Genomic DNA, 22,231 nt, shown 5'->3' with positions numbered 1-22,231 from the left:
GAGACGCGGCGCGCGACCGAACGGCCAGCAGGCCGGACCCGACCGAACCCATCGACTCACCTCGACTCCGGCGGCGGTGATGAAGCGTCCGGCGGTGCGCGCCTCCTCGTCCTCCTCGAGCGACTCGTCGACGGACGCCTCGCTCGCCAGCCGCTCGGGACGCTTGGCCGGCGGCTTGTAGCCCGGCTGGGGTCACACAGAGCATGCGTGGCAGGCGGCGGTGGCGGCGCGGCGAGCACACGGCGGCGCTACGTGCAAAGCGACGCACACGAACCGCGCACGACACGGCACACACGCATCTCGACGCTCAAAACACAACGCAGGTGCCTTCAAACACCGCTCTCACGGCGGCAGCAAACAACGACAATCAGTTTGAAGCAGGCAGGCAGGCGGGCGGGCGAGCGGGCAGACAGGCGAGAAGACTTGCCCGTCCAACCCGCGGCGTCCCCTCAGGCGCATGCGCATGCGGCGGCGAGCGGCCGGCCGTCGGCGCTCCTACCTGGATGACCTCTGGCGAGGGCGAGCGGGCCGGCGGCTCGGCCGGCTCGGACGCGTCGGCCGGCGCCGGGACGTCGCCACTAGCGCCCTCTCTACCGGCGGCGCCGCCTCGCGACTGCGGCAGGCCGTGCACAGCCGCGTCGGTCATGCACGCTCGGCCCGTCGCCTCATGCCATCCGGCGCGGCGGCGGGCGGCGGCCACAAGACACAGGCGGCGGGCAGGTACACGCAGCGCGCGACGACGGCGGCCGGCTCAAGTCTAACGCGGGCGGCGCACGTACGACCTGCCCCGGGCAGCGCCCCGCCAAGTGCTCGCAACTATGTACAGACCATTCAACGACTACAGACGCAAGGCAATCGGCACCACCCGCCCTCCAGAGCCAGCAGACGATCGCAAGACTAGTCGGAGACGGTATCCATTCAGCGAGCCCCTCAGAGCGCCGTCGGCTGCGCGACGTCCTCGCTCACGCGCGTCCGCAGCCAGCGGTCTTCCGCTCCGTCGGCGGATCCACACCCCGTATCCGTAGTAAAATGTATTGCACGCTCACACGCACGCACGCACAGCGACAGCGACACATGATGAGCGCAGACGGCGACAGCGAGCGACGGCCATCTTGCGCGACGGGCCTCAGCTACTCACCCGGTGCACCAGACTCTGCAACGACAAACTCGATCGCGTCGCCCGAACTGCGAATGGCGGCCCCGGCCTGGTCGTGGCTGGCCGTGCGCAGGTCCGTGCCGTCCACCGAGAGGATGCGGTCGCCCGTCTGCGAACGCAGGGCGCGGGTCGGCCACGGGCGGCGCCGGCAGGCTCGGGTGCCGCGTCGGGGCTCGGCGTCGGGCTCGGCGCAGCACGGCCAGCGTGCCGCATGAACACAGCCAAAGCTATCTCCCCAGCTCGTGGCCACGTGACACTGGGACTGGAATTTACACCGTACGGCTCCCCGAACCATTCGCCGTACCAGCGGCCCGCGACGCAGCGCGCGGCTGGATCGCATCCACCGGTCGCGTGGGTTCTCGTCAAGGAGCAATGAAACGGCGACCGTGTGAAGCCTCGTGTGGGTCACGGTGGTTGATCGACTGAAAAAGTCTAACTCACAATGATTCAGTGCTTCCTACATTATGTCACGGGTGGGCCGATCGGAATACCGAAGAACATCACCGCGTACTCAAGTGACAACGCTATGCTTCCGAAGAGCTGGGCGGCACATCTCGTGCCTGCCCCACCTAACCAGAGTTCGAACCTGTCTGTCGAGAATGCCCACAGCTCCAGGAAAGAGTCGCACTGCAATGATCCGCAGCGGACCGAGCCAATGCGCTTTCTACCAAGCTCAAGCGGCCATTTCGGCGCACCCACCTGAGCTGAGACGGCCATCTCGTCCACTCAGCTTGAGCCAAGACAGCCATCTCGGAGACGGCCGCCTCGGCCGCTCACCTTGAGCTGAGCAGTGCGGCCGCCCCCACTGTCGGCCAGCACGTTCTTGATGAGATGCCCGATATGACCGTCTTGCCGCCGGGCGCGGCGTTGTAGAGGTCCACCTTGCCGCCGACGATCGAGATTCCGACGACTGCGAGGGCGCACGGCACACACCACCGCCGCTCCGGCCCCCAGTGCTTGCCGAGCGGCGACTGGCCGGCCGGCGCCGGGCCGGCCTGCGATGGCGGCGTGCCCTGCCGAACGGGCGCCCGCTCAGGAGGGCGCTGCGTGGGCGGCGGAGACGGCGGCGGACACGCGCCTCGGCGGCGACTCTCGGGAAGTGAGCACGTGGGATGCGTGGCGATCATGGCCAGCTGAGTGCAGGTGGACGGTGGAGGAGGCCAGCTGCGTGCAGGTGGAGGGTGGAGGAGGCCAGCTGCGTGCAGGTGGAGGGTGGGGGGGCCAGCTGCGTGCAGTGGATGGTGGAGGAGGCCAGCTGCGTGCAGGTGGACGGTGAGAGGCCAGCTGCGTGCAGGTGGACGGTGGGAGAGCAGTGCCCTGCGTACAGGTGGACGGTGAAGGCCAGCCTGCGTGTGCAGTGGAGGGTTGGAGGAGGCCATACGTGCACAGATGGAGGGTGGAGGAGGCCAGCTACGTGCAGATGGAGGGTGGAGGAGGCCAGCTGCGTGCAGGTGGAGGGTGGGGGAGGACAGCTGCGTGCAGGTGGAGGTGGTGGAAGGGCGCATCGGACGTTTACGAGTCCTTGCACGCAAACAAACTCGTAGCACGGCAACGGAAGGGGAAGAGAACACGTAATATAAGTTGATAAAAGGCAGTGCTACAACAGTTCACACCCCACACTAAGCCCACATGGTGCAGCCATGACAGGCTCACAGGCACAGGCCCCGTTTAAAAATGGAACGGGGTTTGGTGCGCCACAGCGGTTGCACACACTCGTCTGAGCCCTGTCACACCGCTGGCCGCCCCCCCCCCCCGCATCTTCGATGCGCTAAATCAAAGGCGCTAGGTCTCAGTAGTGACATCAGGGCGGTATTTCAACATTCAGGGAGACAACAGAAAAATGCGTTAAGTCCGGGCAATCCACACCTACAGACCAGGCGTTGACATTTACCCTCCGTGCGACGCCTATGACTTTTTCTTTTTAAATTGAAGCAGCGTCGACATGAACTCAAATAGTTTCTGCCAAAAATCGAGCAGCTGGCTTCTGCTCTCCACGCTGGACGCCTTCCTGCATAGCCAGGGGTTACCAGACGTGACCACTGCAGTACCTGGAATCCTAATCCGGGCCCGCATGGTGGTGCCCTTAAAAGCCACGATATGTCCATTAATAACCAAGCCGGATCCCGGCCGTTCCGCACGGAGCCGCTGCCGTCACCAAGTGCCGCAGTTGATTGATCGCTCGGTTGTGAGAGCAAACCCCAGAACGCCTCCAGCAGCCAGCCAACCAACGGGTTCCATTGGAGACCCAGTTAGCAGGCCGGCACAGTTTCTCCGAAGGCGATTTGTCCAGCCGTCACAGCTCGCGACCGTCACACGTGGCAGGAAGGAGAGGTGAGGGAAGGGAAGGAGGAGATGAAGGGAGGCATAGGGCAGGGCACCATGGTAGGGGGATGAAAGGGGAGAAGAGGGGGGAGAGCGGAGGGATGGGGAAGGGATGGGAGGTGGAGGTTCGGAGGCGGGGCGGGGGCAGCGGGGCTCCACGACGAGCCGCTCACCTGCGAGACCATCTTGACGGTGACGCCGGTGACAACGGGCGGGCTCGGGCGACGCGGCGTCGGCCGACCCTCGAGGCTGCTGCTGGCCGGTGCCGGGGCTCGCCTCGCTTGCCCGCCGACCGCTCGCTGACGGGGAGCCGGCCGTGCCGTTCTGGCGGAGGCGCGCTCGCTGGTGCGGCGAGGCGGTGGTCCCGCTGGCGATGCCCGGCGCTGGCAGGGGAGCCGGCCGTGCCGCTGGCCGACGCTCGCCCGCTGGCGGGGGAGCCGCCGCAGGTGAGCACTGGTCGGAAGTCCCGCTGGCGGAGGCCCGTCCGCTGACGGGAGAGCCGGCCGTCCCGCTCGCGGACTACGCGCCCACTGATCGGCGAGCCGGCCGTCTCGCTGGCTGAGGCTCGCCCGCTGACGGGAGAGCCGGCCGTGCCGCTGACCGAGCCGCGCCCGCTGAGCGGTGAGTCCGCCGACGAGGCGACACTCGCGCCGCGGCCGCCGGCCGCCGGCAGGCCCCCTCCACCGTGCGGCGCGCCGCCGAACTAGGGTCTGTGCCGTCGGCCGGCGGCGGGCGGCGCTCGACGCTCGCCACCGACGAGTCCCGACTGTCGGCGCCGGCGCGCCGGCCGCCGTCCGCGGCGGAGGCCCCGCTGCTCGCCCGCTGGCTGTCCGCGCGGCCCCAGCCGGCCGCGCCGGCGCAATCACTGTTTGTATCACTCACACCGGTTCGCGCTGTCGCTAATAAAACTCGACGACTCGCACGTGGTTTCTGAAAGAGGCAGCGACGTCAGGCCGCGCCAAGGTGTCCGGATCTACTCAAGGCACCACTTGGCTTCCTCCATTAATGAGATTTGTTCTCGGGACTGGTATCGATTCTAAAGAAGCCTTTGAAATGCTACACGACTCTTAACTTGCATACCGATCCGTCCACCTAGCGAAAAAGTTATACAAAAGCAAACACATGCTCATCAGCACAGCAGGCAAGAGCACACACGCGATCAGCTGACAAACGTACTCCATGCGATGTGTGAATCACTCCTCGCCAGACTCCCTATCCAGCATCATCAGTCCCCCCACCCTTCCCCGCCGGCAGCACTCACCTTGAGCTGGTGCGGGGGCGGGCACTTGCGGTGGCAAACTCCTACTGAACGTGTTGCCGTCCACCTCGACGGTGAGGATGGTCGTGTCGCCGGCTGGCGCCAGCGGGCCCTCCTCGTCCGGCGTCTGCGTGCCGGCCACCACCGAGTCGGCGCTGCGGCAGCGGCAGCCGCTCCTCCTCGGCCGAGGCCGGCCGCCAGCCGCCGCGCCATTGGTCGGCCGACTCGGCGCGCCGGCCAATCGGCGGCGGCGGCCGCTCGTCACCGGCCGTCTGCGGCAGCGAGAACGCCGACACCGCGTCCAGCTCCACGTCGACGACGCGCGCCAGCGGCGCGCTCAGGTTGGGCGCCGTGTTGGAGCGCGTCAGCGCCGCCGGATCGCTGCCGCTGGCCGTCGCGTCCGCCGCCGACGGGTCCGGGCCGAAGTAGGGAGAGCTGGAACGGGCCGACCGGGGTCAGCGGCCGCCCCAGAGGTCGGCGCGGCTGGCGGCGGAGCCTGCCGCGACCGGGCGCCGTTCCCGGACTGAGTGCAGCGCAGGCTGGACTCGGTTCGAAATCCAGTGACGTTTCCCTCGAAACGGCGAACACCCGTAGCCAGATCCCGCAAAACAGCCGACATTCCAAGCGGAACCAAGACGACCAAGACCCACACGAAGACTCACGGACGGAACACGCATGCGACACACACTCGGCTGAACAGAGCTCGACGCCCCTCTGCGAGCGCGAAGCCCGACGGCTGGTCCGGATTCTGACGGCGTTCGTCGCCCCGCGACATCTAATGCACACCTACAGAGTTGCACACAGACACAGCTATCACACATTGCAACAGCATGCGCCCTCACCGGCGCCGCACAGAACCGCACGCTACGCTGCACAGATGCTAGCCGGAGGTGCACCAACGCCTTAGCCAAACGCATTCGCTTTGTGGCTGATGATCCATACGTAGAACAAAACTTGATGGTGGAATACTGATGCCACAAATGGCGCAGTTGTTACGGCGCGTGGTCCGACCGCCCACCAGACACCGAATACTGAGACCCATGTGTCGTCCGCGATCAGCTCTGCTGGAACCGACACCACCACCCAACTGAAGAACGTAATCAATCGATTCACAAATGGAGCAGATTGGAGATGACATTTTGACGCAGCAGCAAACAAAATGCATGGAGAAAAAAGCGTGCAAGGGCATGAGCAAATGCTACCAGGTCGCATTAAGCGCTCGACCCATAAGCAATGCGGAACGAGTGTTTCAGATACTGCCTAATACGGAGGTCGAAAGATTTAAAGTTGCTTCTTCAAGTGCAAGTGCAAGTGCAAGCGCCATGTCCAAGTGCAATGCAATGTCGGTGTAATGTTTCACACCTCAAGTGCAAGGCTGAAAGAATAAGACAATTGGCAAAGCCCGGATCCTCTAACAAAAGTGAATGCAACCTCATCCATAAAAATATTGCCCTGTGCAGGCGACGTCTGCAAAACTTGCCCGCGTATAAATGACGGACGTATTACACCGATGCAAACGACCGATGAACCTCATTATGGCTGGAAAGCTCCTAGCGAGCATGGCCTCGAATGACATCCAGCTAGCATTGCCAGAATCTCTGAAGGAAAATTGCAGACTGATGGGCCTGATTTAAACTAGCCGCATAGCCAAACACAGAACCCGTTTTGATCTCCAGCCCGTTGTGCCGACCCTGCTAACGAGCTATCGGTCCCGGGGTCAAGCCGCGCGGACAGCTAACACTCCAGACGCCATGGCCTCGGATCACCGCTGTCGTGCAGCCAGCAAACATTGCGAGGACCGTCTCGAGCGACACGACACCTCATGCCCACGTGCTTCCGCGCCCGGTTGGATGAAGGCAATCACTACCGCCGGGGCGCGCATGCAGCGAGAGGAGAGAGGGAGAGAGGGAGAAGGAGAGGGAGCGGGAGAGGGAGAGGGAGAGGCAGGGACGGGCCGATCGCATCCTCGCGTTCCGGGGAGGGAGGGGGGGGGGGGCGGGCGCCAAAGGCTGGCGCGGCCGCTCGACACAGGCACTACAAGCCGGTACAGCAGGCACGGGAGGCCGACTGACAGACATCACGTTCCGGCCGAGGGTGTCGCCGCTGGCACGGCACGGCTCGACGCAGGCAAGACAGACAGACCGCCACGGGCGCCAGAGGCGGCGCTCCACAGACGGGCCGGGCGCAGGCGGCGCTACAGACTGTGCCGCACGACTCCGCTCGGTCGAGCCCCAAAAAACAGTCACTGGACCGGTCCGGCCGCAGCGCAACCGAGCTCGGCGGCACAGTCTACGGCGCGCGGGACCGGCGAGCTACACGGAAGACGGCGGGCCGCGTCGGCCGAGGCCGCGCGGGCGCGCGCGCCACTCACCGGTAGTATTTGGGGAAAATCCTACGGCGAGAGACGGGTGTTAGACGCAGGCATGCGGGACGCCAAGCTGGTCCGTACGGAAGCCGTGGACAGGGTGCGCTAGCGGTGGGCCACTCTCGCGAGGCACGGTGGGGCACTGCACGAGCGACCCCATCCCTCCTGGCCGCCCCGCCGGGGGGGGGGGGGGGGGGAGCAGTGAGGCGATATGGTGAACGACACGCAGGGCAGACCGGTGGTGACTCCGTGTGTTGGTGCATAGCTCACGCGTGTGGTTCAGACCCGTTGCGTGCACGAAGCGGTGAAGGGGTGACCTGGGCCCCTGACCTTACGGTGCGGGTTCCGCATGCCGAAACGCCCTGCAGCGAATGCCTACCAGCGCCGTCCCATGTTGCCAAAGCACTCACTCAGTGTGTTTTTTCCACCACCCAAACCACCGCGATGAGGATATTAACAGGTGGCGTACGTAAAACGAAATCGAATACACTTGTTAGATCGGCTTTACGCACAGGACAAGCACATCCGATTGATACAATGCAGGTCCACATTTTAAAATGCGACAACCTGAACGCCTAATCCCGGTCAAAACGCGTCGGTGTGTGTCTCTGCTGGCCGGCACTTCACAGCAGACCCAGTGAGCACGCCAGAAAAAGGTGATGGCAATGACCGAGGCGCGCTGGCGTACCCCAGCAGCGCTCACTGCCGCACCAATCGGGTTAGCGGCGGACGCCCCGGCAACGGCCTGCGTCGCTCGCTCGCTTTCGTAGGAGCGCTTCATGCATACTGCATGCCTGCCCAATGCCGGAGCTAGAGGCGGTATTGAATTCAGAGCAGAAGGTCGCAATGATTTCAAAGCGCACCAACCGCCGCGGGCAGAGCCACTTCTCCGAAGACATTTGTTGCTCGTGCCGCGGCGACAGCTGATTCAGACAGCGCAGACATATGGTAGATGATGCCATTCAGCCAAATGGCCTTCCATCGAACAGTGTAATAGCTTATCACGCCGGGGAACCAGGCACGACGGCGGTCCGATAGCACCACATCAGCAGCTGGTGGGTTTTGCCGCGTTCGACTTGATTTCTTTTTAAACAGCGAGTGGCCAGCGGACGGCGGTCGCTTTACCGCCCACCAAGCGGCCGGCCAGGCGCATCCAGCCTTCCATCACGGGTCAGGACCGTCGCGGAGTCATTGGGCACTTTCGTGAAAACGTTGAAATTCGAGACGTTGTTGCTGCCAGATTAAGTGGCATGTCTTTAACGCCCTTCTGTGTGGGTGCTACGCGCCACACGCCAGCATCCAGCCGGCAGTGTCAAGAGGTCACACGTGCAGCCACCGCCTCCGAAGCGGCCGAACCTACACCCAGCCACCTTTCACTAACTCCGCGCGGCTAACCGGCGCCGGCGGCTACCGTCACCCCCCACACACGGCTGTCGCCGGCACCGCAGACGCAGCGCGAGCGGAGCGGGCCGAGACTGACCTGGGCGATATCTGGCGGGGCAGGTTCTGCAGGTTCATCTGCCGGATCTTCTCCGCGTGCCGCTTGATCTGGATCAGCGCCGCCTCCCGGTGGTTGGCGGCGTCGGCGCTGGGCACGTACACGATCCTGCGCGGCGCACCCGGCGCGGTCAGACCGCCACCACATGTGGGAAGTGCCCGCCCCTGCATCCGCCCGTGCTGGGGAGTGGATGCTACACACATCGACCAGCGTCGGCTGCACGTCTAGAGCTCGGCCTACAGTCAAGACTGCGGGAGCATGGGGGAGGGAGCGAACGGTCAGCAGAACCTGCTCAACAAGGTCAGCCGCCAAGAATTCATGATATTGATCACAGTAATACAGGGGCCTATCGAAGAGTGGACGCACACGCAATAACTAGTATGCCATCCAAAAGTCGCACATCAAAAACCGCGAGTTTTCAGGCAGGCGCATCTCTTGTCGTCTTCAGATGCAAACTCAGCTGAATTGTAAATGCCGACGTGAGCTACTCTGCCTCTGGACGGCAACAGTATGGAAGTCTTTAGCCGAGCCGCCAATATAACCGCCCAAAACCGAACCGCACCTTCCACGTCTACCACGTGACATTCACCGTCCCCTGCCGCGCCGGTGCCGATCTCACCCCTCCTACCTCCCCCGCCTCCCTCCAAGACAACCGAAGCCCGTCCCGCCTATCGTGCCGGCCTGCCCCGACCAGCCCCGGCCGTCGTCAGGCCCCGTCGGCGGCCGCCGCACCGGCCGATCCCATTAGTGCTGAGCCGACGACGGCGGCGAAGGCCGGCAGCTAACAGGATCGGCGGGCCGGCGGGGCTTCGGCGCCAGCGCTCACGTGATGTCGGTGCTGATCAGCTGACAGCGCCGCAGCACGGCCTTCGCCTGCGCCTGCGTCACGTTGCGCATGGTCTCGTTGTTGACGGACACGATGTAGTCGCCGGCCGAGATGGAGCCGTCCTTGTGCACGGCCGAGCCGCGCGTCACCGACTTCACCGGCACGCCGTTGAGGCCCTTGTCCACCACCTCGACGTTCAGGCCTGGCACCGGCGGGCGGGAGTCAGCGAAAGGACAAGGCACCGGCAAACGGGCGTCAGCGGGAGGACAGAGGCGCCGGCAAACGGACGTCAGTGGGAGGACAGGGGCGCCGGCAAACGGGCGTCAGTGGGAGGACAGATGCGCCGGCAAACGGGCGTCAGCGGGAGGAAAGAGGCGCCGACAAACGGGCGTCAGCGGGAGGACAGGGGCGCCGACAAACGGGCGTCAGCGGGAGGACAGGGGCGCGGGCAAACGGGCGTCAGCGGGAGAACGGAGGCGCCGACAAACGGGCGTCAGCGGGAGGACAGGGGCGCGGGCAAACGGGCGTCAGCGGGAGGACAGGGGCGCCGGCAAACGGGCGTCAGCGGGAGGACAGAGGCGCCGGCAAACGGGCGTCAGCGGGAGGACAGAGGCGCCGACAAACGGGCGTCAGCGGGAGGACAGGGGCGCCGGCAAACGGGCGTCAGCGGGAGGACGGAGGCGCCGGCCATTCACAGGCTATCTGGATCGAAGCGGTGTCTGGCACAGGCCTTGTTACGACTGAGCGCCAGGGTCTGCACTGCGCCAGGTGGCGAGCAGACGTATTGTTGGTAACATTGTGGCGCCTTCCATTATGGGTTTTATCGTCGCGGAGTCATTGGACATTTTCGTGAAAACGTTGGAATTCAAGACGTTGTTGTTGCCGGACGAAGTGGCATGTCTTTAAAACGATTCTATGTGGATCATACGCGACATACGGCACACGTAACGCCTCACTATGAAAGGCCCCATTCGATACCTCCACCAATCAAATAAGCCACGGGCAATCGTAACGCCTCACCCTGAAGGGCCCAATTTCATACCTCCATGGATTAAATTAGCCACGATATACCTCGGTAACACCTCACCCTGAAAGGTCCAATTCCATACCTCCACCGATCAAATAAGCCACGATATGCCAAGTGTTTACAGAGGCATTCGTTTACTTACAGCACAGCCGAGAAAATAACCAAAACACGCCAGAGTTGGGGGGGGGGGGGGGGTAACAGCCGCTTCATCCCATCCAATCACCTCATCTCACGGACTTGTTTGGGCATAAATGGACTCTTCCGTCACGCAGTTACCACGGCTGCTCGGCACCCTGCAACGGCTGTTCGACAACAGCAGCCTCGGCCACGGCTTCAGCTGTCGTTCATCCTTCGAACATCACCCTGGTCGTGAATCTCGTTTCCACTCCACCAGCGACACGCCATGCTCCTCCTCCCAGCTAATGAACGACCGCGTCCCTGACGCTACACAAGTCCGCCCCCAGTCGAACTTGCCATCCCCGCAGGCAACCCAACGCCCCATGCCGTGTCGCCACATCAATATCACATCTGCTGACTGGAAACGTCTCACCACGCTGCAGTTTGCATGGGATCTAACTCAGCCAGGAAATCAACTGCGTCAGTTGCGCTGCGCGCAGTCCCCGTCCCTCGTTTCAGTGCTCCCACCCGTCCCCCCGGTGGCGGCCGAGGCCCCTCCACCAGCCGAGGGCTCACCGAGCCTGCCGCCGCCCTCCCGCCTGTCCCGCCTCGGTGACCTCGGCTCCGGTGGCGCCTGAGGTCCCCCCACCAGCCCGGACGCTCACCGAGCTCGTCGCCGCCCTTGCGGATGCGCACGGTGCGCTGAAGCTCGTCGGGCAGCGGCGGGATCTCGCCGCCGTAGCGGAGCACGGCCGGGCCGGGCGGCGGCGGCTCGCGGCCGTCCCGCGGCGGCGGCTCCACCGGCAGCGGGCCGGCGCCGGCCGTCAGCAGCCGCTCTTGCCGCACCGCCGGCACCGGGACACACTCCTGCCGGGGTGCAGCCGCACGTCAGCCAGGCGACGCCCCGCTGACGGCCGGCCGGGAGGCGCCGGCGGGCAGCGGACGGGCGACGCGCCTCCACAGAGGCTGGCCGACACGAGGCGCCGTGGGAGATCCGACAGCGCAGAGTTCTACGCGAGCAAAGGCACGGGTGATGGCGAGAAAAGCCCCACATCTGCAAGTTACCACATCGAATGCACCACACGCCCGACGGACCGTGTCAAGTACGCAAGTGCTGTCTTGCAGATTGACGGAGGAAGCATGATACCACTGCAACAGCGGCGTGCACAAGGAAACCAAGAACATCCAGGCGATGTTGTGATGGCATAACTGTGGGTACCTGGAAGCCACTGGGCGCCTCTACAACAGCGGACAAGGCATGACGATCTGAGAAGAGCATGACTTACCCCGGATGAAGACTTGTCACGGGTTTACATTCGTTGTACATTAAAATTTCACGAGATAAAACACGCAAGCATGCCAAAAGATCTCACGGCACTCCAAATGCGCATGTCATATCTGTTTAACGCTGGAGAGCCAAAAAACCATTGCATATGCAATCGCCGAAAAACGGACCAATTTCTCTCGGCGTGATGTATTATATGTCATTCCACAGTGCACAATATGTAAGGCCGACTGCGACGCGCAAGAATTGTCGTTCTGCGCCCAAACTTGTCTCCTTGGCAACAGCGCTTTTAACTCGTGGAATAACGCGGCACTACAGCACAAAGGGCTGGCACAATCTATCAAGTGTGCTGGCGCTTTAGCCAGCCCGCCAGTGACAGCGAAAGGATATCACTACGCGCCTCAACGGCCGGTCGAAACCGACCGATAAAGGAAGGGCACCGATCAGTAGGTGTACGAATCTGAACGCTCCAACGCTCCATCAGGTGATCCAGACGGCGGAGTCTGCCCGAGACTGACGATTCACGATTCAAGTTTAGAAGGCCCTCCACACATACGGCGTATACGCAGCAGGCAGAAACCATGCGAGTGTCTAGATGGATGCGCATGTCATTTGCCGTTTTCATGACGATCACTCAAAAACAATAACCCCAGCACCGCCCAGCTCTCCGCAACCGGACTAGACAAGTCATAACTAAAAGCATAGCATCTTGTATCTACCGCCGGTCCCTGCAGGCTCCAAGCGCGTCAACGCCGTTGGCATTCGCACGACCCGCGGACAACACGCACCACATGCGCTGGGTGCCAGAGCATGCGCGCGCTCGTCTTGCCGCGGTGCGCCCGCACCGCCCACCAAACCTCGCCGCCACCCCTGCTGAGCCCGCACCGCCGCGCACGCCCAGAAAGAGACGCCCCACAGAGCCGCAGCCGGCTGCCAGAGGCCGAACGGCAGGCGCGGCGGCCGCTGAGAGCATGGTGAGCGCGCGCGCGTGCGAGCGAGCCAGCCCCAGCGGCCGGCCCACTAGCACCATGCAGCTAGGCGTCCTCGGACAGCTCCAGGCTGGCTAGCAGCTAGAAACAGACGAGCCAGCGTGAAAGCCCGACAGAGGTCGCGTGCCGTGGTGACGTGGGGAAGATGAGGTGCTCCCAGAGAGGCCAATGAGATATGTTACTGGTAGTAAGAACCGTCCAGAGTTCCGACACAGGCTGCCGCGTAATGCAAGCACTAAGAAGCACGTCAGGCAAGCAAAATTCATGCGCGTAAGTAAAGTACTGTTTAGATGCTTGTTAGTCGTCAGCAGTAAGTTATGGCGAATGCGCACCTACGCCCACACAGCATACGTAAATGCACACAAAACATCGCAGTCGAAGACATCGTGCAGCATGCTACATCAGAAATCACGCCAGATTAGCCCCAACTGCGAGCTCATCGCGCATTTCGAACGCTCACACCGAAGGCACCCGCCGCTCAAAATCTGAGCACCACCGCTGTGCACATGCTGCAACGCAGAGCCCGCAGGCTCATCTCCCCCCGCCCCCCTCAAACACGCACGACACCGCAAACCCATCACCCCTCCCGGCATACGACAGCGCAGACGCCGTTCCCGCGATCGGGGTCGCCCGCGGTCACCAGGCGGTCGCCTGGGGTCACCACCTGACCTGTCTGATATCGGCCACGCCGTCCAGGGTGAGGTCAAGCGGGGCGTCGGCCGGCGGCAGCGGCGGCAGCAGCGCCTCCTCGCCCTCCAGACACTGGCGGCCGGCCAGAGCACGCGTCAGCGGAGCCCTCTGGCGACGCTCCGTCCAGCCGCCGCGCGCCGCCCCACCACGGCCTACTCGCGGCACGTGCCGGAGGCGGCCGAGGCCCATGTTTGGCGCCCCAGTGCGACGGGCGTTATCCTAGCCAGCCTTGCGGGTGGGCGCATCGGCACGTCACGTCAGTGAGGCTGATCATGCACGAAGGCGAGAGCGCCTCCCCAGCGGCCGATTCACGCCAGGGTCTCGCCGATCCGTCTGCTCGAATACGACTGACAGATGGTCGAACCGCGCCGGACAGCGCGTCCACGAGAGACAGGGAAGCCTACTCTCCGGCAGGGTATCAGATCAGCGCTCGCTGCACCTGCCACCAGGGACGTGGTTTGGGTGCTGGTAAGTCGGAAGAGGGGGTGGGTAGGGAAATGACGCTTACTTCACCTACGCCCACAATCCACAAAAAGGAGTTTCCCTTCCACCTTGACATACTTTTCTGGACAAGTTGGGATGGGGGAGAGCGGGTGGGCTGGACAGACTTTTCTCTCAAAGTTGACTTGTAGGGACGGGGGGGGGGGGGGGGGAAGGGAGCTGGAGTTCCTCCACAAATGAAAAGGAAGCTAGACCGCTGTCCGCTTCCCTCCTCGGCCGCATCCGTGTCATTGGGAAACCTGGCGCCCTTTCCGGCACAGCGCTTCAAATTTAAGCTTGTGCCACGATGTCGAAAAGAAGAACTGACGCCAAAAATGATTCGCAAATGAAAAAATGAAGGCCCAGAAACGCAAAAGCAAACACGTATACCTGATCCCCACAATACCTATTCGACATTGAACAGCGGCACAGCGTGACACCGGTCAGTGCGAACGGACAACACATCGCGTCTGCGTATCGCCTTGGACCGCAACCGGCCTTCCGTGGAGCGGTGTCGCGGGGGGGGGGAGGGGGGCGCACCTGCAGCCGGGAGATGTCTGTGGACGAGCTGTCGCCACTGGAAGACCTCCGCTCGACGTCCGCCACCTCCAGGTCCACCTCGGTCTCCGAGTGCGACGAGGCGGTCAGCTCCTGGCGGCAGGAGCTGACCGTCAGAGGCGGCGGCGGCGTCCGGAGCGTCCGGCGGCCCTGATCCAACAGCAGGCCTGAGCACCGGCCCGGCTCACCAGGCACGCCTAACTTCACCCGTGAACCGACGGCAGCTGGCGGGGCGGACCACGCCGCTATCGCCCCTCCCCAGATAAGCCACCTCTTCTCAGCTGCGCGTGGCGGCGGCGCCGGCCGGCCGCTCCTCACCTGACTGCTGCTGGTGTCGGCCGCCAGGGGGAGCGGCTTGGCTACGCCGATGCGGACCGCGCCGAGCGGCGCGCCCTTCAGCGCCTGCACCGCCTGGTCCAGCGAGGCGTTCTCCAGTCGTACGTCGTTGACGAACATCAGGCGGTCGCCGGGGATGAGGCGGCCGTCCAGCTGGGCGGCGCCGCCCGGCACCAGCGACCGAATCACGATCACCGTGTCGGTGGGGTTCATCGGGTCCTGTCGGGTCAGGTCAGGTCACACAGCTTGTCAGGTTCATCGGTCCTCCGGCGCCAGGTCCGGTCAGATCGGATCACGCCACGCCAGCTCAGGTCAGGTCACATTAGGGCAGTGCAGGATGGGACTAGCTGTACATAACCGGTTCATATGCTTTGCGGAAATGGCGGACACCCATGACATGAGCATAATACCGCATTGCAAATACAATAACGGCACTACAGCTCCAATATCATGACAACTTCAGCACAGCCAGCCTCGCCCCATTTGCAAACCGCCCAACATCAACGCCCGGTAATAACCGCCCCGCCCCGAACCATAAACCCGCGACCAAACAACCTCGGTAGACGTGGCCGCCGTGAGCCGGTAATGGGGCCGGAAGCACGGGCCCGAGCCCCAAACAGCCGGACGCCGCCGCGCCGCACCTGGTAGTCGAGTATGGAGAAGCCCAGGCCGCGCTCGCCCTTCTCCAGCGTGAACACCTGCGGCTCGCTGGACCACATGGCCAGCCCCGAGAGCGGCTCCATGCTGCGCGAGCGCAGCCGCGACATGCTCGTGTCGGTGGCGGAGGTGGTGGCGCCGCTGGACGCCAGCGAGCCGTCCGACTTCGCCTTCACCAGCCGGTCCGACGGGAACAGCTGGCCCAGAGAGCCGCTCAGGAGGCTCTGGGGAGGAGGCCAACGCGCTGACTGACCGGGTTTGTGGCGACGGTTACAGCCGCCGGGCCCCGTTATTGGCGCCACGATGGGAAGGGAAGTCAAAACAATGACACCGGCGCGTCTCGAACCCACCGTCTCTCAGACGTAATCACACAACTTGGAACTATCGGCATCAGCCCACAGGTGAGCGCTCGCCGGATCACCACCACCACCCGGCCTCCGTGTCAACTCAGGCACCAAACTACGCCTCTGGCACCAAAATGTCATACTGTGTACTATTCTGGACGGTTCACAGCACGTGCACCGCTGATGCCATTTAGATAACGCAAAACCAGCCATCCTTTTCCGCAGGCGACAGCTTGGCACACCGGTGCTCGCCTTGTGCTGGCGCCCCGCGCTCGCTCGGGTGCCTAACTGTATCCTACATCACCCCCCTCCCCCGAACCAGCACCAGCCGCGCCCAACAGCGCGTGCGGTCCATTCCCCCAGCTCCGCCGCGCCGCGCCTGCCGACCACTCACGCGGGCGGCGAACTGGGCGCGGCCGTGCGCCGACGGCACGTCGAAGCCGTGCAGCGGCGGGTGGCCCGAGCGGCGGGCACACGCCATGCGCACGTCCACCGGCAGCTCCTTCAGGATGTTCACCACCTCCATGTGGTTGAGGCCGAGCAGCCGCTTGCCGTTCACCTGGCGACACGGCGCACGGCGGCATCTGAACCCACGGCGCCAAACAGAACAGACGAACAGAAACAGACGACTGGGACGACGCGACGGCCAGGATGCAACATGCCGGCAGCACCGGACAGACGCCCGGTTGGAGGCCGGTCGCCAGCGACGCGCCGCAGCGTCACAAACGCCACGAGCGAATGCCAGCGGCATCAGGATACGGCGTCATTGTGTCGTACAGCTGCAGCGTCTCAGACACTCTCAGGACGGATTCATCTGGCCAATGAGCACAGGCCAGGGTGGCTACAGAGGTTCAACGGTCGAGGGTGGCCAGCTTTGTCAGCGGCCGGCGCGGAGGGGAGGGGAGGTGACAGTGCGGAGGGGCGATGGCAGAGCGTAGGGGGGTTGGCACGGTGGAGGGGTGGTGGCAGAGCGAAGGGGGCGATGGCAGAGCGGAGGGGCGGGGGCAGGGCGGGGAAGGGGCGGGGCAGAGGGGCGATGGCAGAGCGGAGGGGCGGTGGCAGAGCGGAGGGGCGGTGGCAGGGCAGAGGGCGACGCTGGGTGCTCCTCACCTCCAGCAGCTCGTCGCCGCTCTGCAGCCGGCCGTTGATGCCGACCGGGCCGTCGGCCAGGATGGAGCGGATGTAGTGATGCGGCCGCACCTCGCGCCCGTCCTCCACGTCCACGGTGCCCTCCAGGCTGACGCCCAGCCCGCCGCCCGGCTGGAACTTGCTGATCTGCGCCACCTGGCGGGCGCGACGGACAGTGACGCACAGCTCGCGCTCGCCCGCACGGCACGGCGAGCGTCGACGGCGTGACTGCGGTATTCCCCCGGTCATCCGCACCAGCGAGGGTGGCATCCACGCCTAGCCGGGTTCACTACCACCTCGAACCTTACGTTAACACATTTCTGCTTTCACGCACTCCATGACAAAGCAGTTCAAATGCTTCCCGACGGTTCCGTCCTAAAGCACGCACGTGTATCACTCGCACTGCTGCTTTAATTTTCACAGCGACAAAGCCAGCATCGGCGACATGAAACCTATCACGTAGGAGCAAGCCATGGTGGGAAAGCCTTGCTCGGTACGCGGGCACTCACCACGATGTCGTACTCGTCGCCCAGAATCTTCCCCCACTTGAGCTGAATCGCCGTCTCCACCTCGGGCTTGATCTCGCCGTGATAGTCGGCGTCGATCAGCTTCTCCAGGTCCTCCAGCAGAACCTGCCGCGCGCCGACCATCAACGCTCGCGAAACAGCCCCCAACGGCGCACACATCACGTCGGTGGGCCGGTACGACACGGACGCGATCGCCCCGGGGCGGGTTTACATGGCTGGTCGAAGTCGACGGCTTACACCAAACGGCGTCACGTTGAGATTACACGCATGCCCGTGTCTACACGTGTCCCCATGTCAGTACGCGTGCCTACGTCGGCGGCCGCAGGGCCGTACCTGTTTGTCGATGGCCTCTGAGTAGCTGGCGTTGCTGCCGGGGAAGGCGGCGCCGCCGGCCGGCTGCTGCTCGGCCGCCGCGGCCAGCTCCATTGAGAGCGGGGCGCCGCCGACCGGCTGCGTCGACGCCGACGAGCCGCTCACCAGGTCCTGTCGACGGCGACGGGCGTCACGCGAGCACGCGACGGGCCGGGGCCGCCCCGAACGGAGCTCACGCGCTCTGGCAGCTGGCTCTGTCCGTCCAGTCACTCCTGCTCGCCGCAAACGCGCGACACGTTGCCTTCGTCGCCGCCGCCCGGCGCCCACCCTCGCACACGAGCGGCCGACGCCGGCAGACGGGCGACGAGATCGCGCCGGTCCGGCACCGGAGCGCACCCGGGCGTCGCGCGGACTGGCGTCCTGGCCGACTGCTCGCCAGGCCGACCGGTGAGCGACAGGCGGCGCCGGCGGCGGGCCGCGTGTGCCCATGCCGACCGGACGCCCCCGCCGCCGGCCAGCGCGGCCCACCGCGTCCCCCACACGCCTCGCTTTCAGACGATTGGCTTCGTTCGACCGGCCGCCGAGCCGGTAACAAGGCGGCGGTGGCGGTGGCGGTGGCGGTGGCGGCGCCGGCCGCCGCCGCCCGCCGGGCGGCGACACGCACCTGGTGCGGCTGGGAGGAGGTGCGCGAGCTCGACTCGGTGGAGGCCGGCGGCGCGCCGTCCCGCGCGATCGCCATCTGCAGCTGGTCGTACTTAGGGCCGCTGATGTAGCGGGCCAGTTTGAGACGCACCACCTGGAGGGCAGCAGCGGTCAGCGGCGGCGGAGCAGGAGCTCAGCAGAGCCGGCCAGGCGGACAGCGAATGTCGGTGGGAGCGAAACAACTGGGCAGAGCTGAGTGGGACCCGCAGCTGGTGAGTGGGATCGGAGGCAGCTACAACGCGGCCAGTCAGCGACAGCGGACGAGCTGGTCACAGCCTGGCGGTGACAGCGCGAGAGCCGGGCGGAGCTCACGGCAGCGAGCTGAGCAGCTGGACACACGTGGTCAGGAGGACCAAACGAACCGAACCAAGGCGGGTGGCAGCACCGCGGGAGCCTCGCAGACTCGCCGGGCGAAGGGGCTATAAAGATATTGAGCAGCCCCCGACCGCAGAAGCCGAAAACAGACAGTCGTGGGATTATGAGACCCAGACAGCTGGCTGCCGGCGCGAGCAGAAGGCAAGCCTCCAGAGAGCCGATCAACCGCGGTAGAGCATAACCTCAGCAGTGGTTCAGTGGCGAACACCCACACAGCATCGAACAGGAGCGCCGCCGGGTTATCTGACCTGCCCGGTGCTCTTCAGCAGCTCGACGGCCTGGTGATTGGTGTAGCCGTGTAGCGGCGTGCCGTCCACCTGCCGGGGTCGAGAGGTCACCGGTGATCAGGCGACGCTCGGGCTCACCAGACACGCTCCACAGGTGGGCGCGTCAAGCCCAAACACCCACGCGCATTATGCGCTCGAGGAATGTGCGGCAATTCCTCTCCCCTTCCCCACTTTACTACTTCACAGCTTCGGCGATTGCACTGAAGGCCATGAGCGATTGCTATGAATGTCACTCAGGGTGAGGCGAATCCGCGAAACGACGGGGAATCTGGCGGCTTCATGGCCGCCGACAACTGTCCAGTAACGCCTCTGAAGATCCGCTTAAACCGCCCGAACCGCGCCATCTGAAGGCGACGCAACGCTTACACGGCGGCGCTGTCGCGAACACGGCGCCACAGCCCCGCCTCTCTCACCACTGACCGGCTGATCCCGCCGTCCCAGCATCGCCTTCCCTACCAATGACCCGTCTCTCGTCCCACCCACATGCCCCGCCGTCGCCGCGGACCGCCGGCCGCGCCGCCGCCTCGCACCTCGATGATCTGGTCGTTGATGGCGATGCGGCCGCTGAGGTCGGCCGCGCTGCCCGGGTTCACCGACTTGATGAAGATGCCGCTGAGCTCCTCGCGCTCGCAGACGTAGCCGGCGATGGTGACGCCCAGGCCGGCGGCGTCCTTGACCAGCTCCACCTCGCACGTCTCGGTGTCGGAGAGCGGCGGCGGCGGCGGGCCGCTGACGGCGCCCGGCGCCGTCGACAGGCCGGCCGCCGCCGCGTACTGCAGCGCAGAGAGGCGGCTGTCAGCGCGAGGATGTGGGCGGGCCGGCGGGGACGAGAACCGGCGGCTGGCGGCGACGCCACGCCGAGGCGACTGTCACCAAATGAACACCACGTGCAGGGAGGAAAATGTCAGCAGTCAGCACGTACGCGGAAGAAAAGTTTGCCTGTGGACAGAGGCGCTGGTCAAGTATTTGACATATGACTGTCTGACAACCTGGGAAGAGGTCAAACACTTAAAGGCAACAAACTGAGAAACTGAGAACACAAAAAGGCTTGGTAGATCCCGTCTGCCACGTAGAGTGTGATCCACAGCAGACAAAAGCGGCAACAGACAAAACCTCTATTCGTAGAAACCTGTATGCTGATGGGGGGTGGGGGGTGGGGGGCAATGATACCCTCATCTACTTCTAACAGAGCGGGGTTTAAACGTCTCGGGGCAAGAAGTTTTCGCCCGTGTTATGCAATATCGCGAACAAAATGCAGGGACACCGTGTCCTAGCCAAAGCCATGTCCCAAACCACCTTCTTCCATCCAAGGCATTTGCGGTCATGAGCGGCGAGACGAAGCCATCTGCAAGCCATCTGCAGCACACCGCTTAGTGTCAGCTAGCTTATAAGCCCAGCCAGCCGGAGGCATCCAATAGCTGCCAGTGGGCGTCATGACCGCTCCATTCGAACAGTTACACCGGGTGCGTTGTACGGACCAATCTGACCAGATGCAACTCCGGTAGAAATTAAGCCGTCGTCGCCAGATGAGATTGGCCTGAATCCGATACGCCGCCCGCCACGTGCCGCATACAGAGTGTCCGAGTTTGACGCGAGACGGCCCCGTCAACAATGTCGGGGAGCCACAGTGCCCCAAAAGGTGTGCTCTCATCAGCTAGGCCGCTTCATAGCGCACGTCATTACGAGAGCGCAGCTCCTCTGCGGGTGAGCGGAGAACAAGACCCCAGCCCGGTGGCGGTTAGTGATGCACGACAGGCGAGCTGGAGGACTCGTTCGTGCAGCGCCCGGACTCGTCCGAGAACCCACACCCTCTCATCGATCACGTAGGAAACAAGAAATAAAACCACCTTTTAGAGCATTTCTAAGCAGCATGCCTCGTTCCACTCCAGCACCTCGGAGACGTCGCCGAGACACGTGCAGCGTTTTGGCGGGACGAATCACAGAAACATCGCGTATTTGGGCCGCCAAGACCACACATGCGATGGAGGGACGAAAGAGCTCTGCACATTGAACGCAGCACACCACACAACTCTTAGCTGCGCCATGCGGCACGACGAGGCGTTGTATGGTAGATGGTAAGCGTTGGATGGCAGGTGTGTTGGCGGCTGCGCTTGTGAATGATCATTAACGTATCCAACTTATCCATGGACGTGTGTTAATGTGACCGTAAATATCGTGACTTGCTCACAACAGTCAACCTACATCTCCCTGATAATGGCACCGAGTACGAAAGACTATGTTTGTTAACGGAATAAGGCAATCTAGTTTCTTCTCTCCCAGGAACTAAGGGTGGAAGCATTCTATATATGGACTATTTGATGACCACAGATGACCACAGCATATAGGGGGAAAACGGCATATCGAAGTATGTTTCCACTGACATCTTAGCTGAAGGAAAAATACCGCGCCCACAAACGACCCACAGCGCGTCGTTCATTCATTACTGCGGCAAAGTAGTGACGTCCAGGAAGCGACCCACTCACATCCCAACCGCAAAGCTTACTCGGCGGCTAGCGGTGTCTACGCGAGCGTGAGTAGCAAGGCTCGATCGATGGCGTGTCTGTCAACATGATCCCTCAGCGATCGCTATCCAGTCGCCTGATTAGACGACACAGGCAGGCGGCGGGCAGAACCGCACGCAGGCCGACGGACGGGCGGCGGCACGGCTACGCCCGTGCTGTTCCGAAGACCCCTCCGTACCGCACCGGACAGCACCGAGCGGGCATGGCTGCGACCGCCCCCCGGAGCCCACGTTCAGCCTCCCCCCCCCCCCCCCCTACGTGGAGAGGCGGGCCAGGCGCAGCCAGCGGGCATCGGTCAGCGGCGGCGGCGCCCGCGCGCAACGATTGGTATTCGGCAGCGTGGCCGTCGATGACCGAGGCTGAATCTGGCCGTGATGACAGGAGTGCGAACTATGCTACACATGGTTTCCGAAGTGCCGCACGAACGCAATGCTGCTGACCTCCTATTCCCCGGGAAATAGGACCAATCG

The 22,231-nt window shown here is 63.8% G+C and overlaps 2 protein-coding genes across 2 annotated transcripts in view; both read right to left on the bottom strand.

The window, feature by feature from the left end:
* LOC119108307 (mitochondrial antiviral-signaling protein-like) overlaps window positions 1–2,798 on the bottom strand; it is a 12,846-nt gene extending 10,048 nt beyond the window's left edge. Inside the window, exons 1-5 of the mRNA XM_037231883.1 lie at window positions 2,786–2,798; window positions 1,934–2,066; window positions 1,139–1,265; window positions 500–613; window positions 103–186 (exon numbers count right to left, since the gene is read on the bottom strand). Of these exons, the coding sequence (XP_037087778.1) occupies window positions 103–186; window positions 500–613; window positions 1,139–1,265; window positions 1,934–2,066; window positions 2,786–2,798 (471 nt within the window). The remainder of the gene's footprint in view (window positions 1–102; window positions 187–499; window positions 614–1,138; window positions 1,266–1,933; window positions 2,067–2,785) is intronic.
* A 2,162-nt stretch (window positions 2,799–4,960) lies between these two features.
* LOC119108306 (patj homolog) overlaps window positions 4,961–22,231 on the bottom strand; it is a gene marked incomplete at its 3' end in the record, with an annotated part of 43,445 nt that continues 26,174 nt past the window's right edge. Inside the window, exons 14-30 of the mRNA XM_037231882.1 lie at window positions 19,770–20,012; window positions 19,201–19,269; window positions 18,540–18,671; window positions 17,897–18,046; window positions 17,546–17,668; window positions 17,019–17,192; window positions 16,303–16,467; window positions 15,549–15,788; window positions 14,890–15,126; window positions 14,554–14,664; window positions 13,513–13,605; window positions 11,407–11,436; window positions 11,235–11,334; window positions 9,426–9,627; window positions 8,582–8,707; window positions 7,108–7,128; window positions 4,961–5,171 (exon numbers count right to left, since the gene is read on the bottom strand). Coding sequence (XP_037087777.1) covers window positions 4,961–5,171; window positions 7,108–7,128; window positions 8,582–8,707; window positions 9,426–9,627; window positions 11,235–11,334; window positions 11,407–11,436; window positions 13,513–13,605; window positions 14,554–14,664; window positions 14,890–15,126; window positions 15,549–15,788; window positions 16,303–16,467; window positions 17,019–17,192; window positions 17,546–17,668; window positions 17,897–18,046; window positions 18,540–18,671; window positions 19,201–19,269; window positions 19,770–20,012 — 2,427 coding nt within the window. The remainder of the gene's footprint in view (window positions 5,172–7,107; window positions 7,129–8,581; window positions 8,708–9,425; window positions 9,628–11,234; window positions 11,335–11,406; window positions 11,437–13,512; window positions 13,606–14,553; window positions 14,665–14,889; window positions 15,127–15,548; window positions 15,789–16,302; window positions 16,468–17,018; window positions 17,193–17,545; window positions 17,669–17,896; window positions 18,047–18,539; window positions 18,672–19,200; window positions 19,270–19,769; window positions 20,013–22,231) is intronic.

The sequence above is a fragment of the Pollicipes pollicipes genome, unplaced genomic scaffold (genome assembly GCF_011947565.3).
Source record: "Pollicipes pollicipes isolate AB1234 unplaced genomic scaffold, Ppol_2.1 Scaffold_6686;HRSCAF=7923_pilon_pilon_pilon, whole genome shotgun sequence".
Classification (NCBI taxonomy): Eukaryota; Metazoa; Arthropoda; class Thecostraca; order Pollicipedomorpha; family Pollicipedidae; genus Pollicipes; species Pollicipes pollicipes.
The sequence above is the reverse complement of the archived record's forward strand: the minus strand, read 5'-3'. Positions and strand labels throughout refer to the sequence as shown.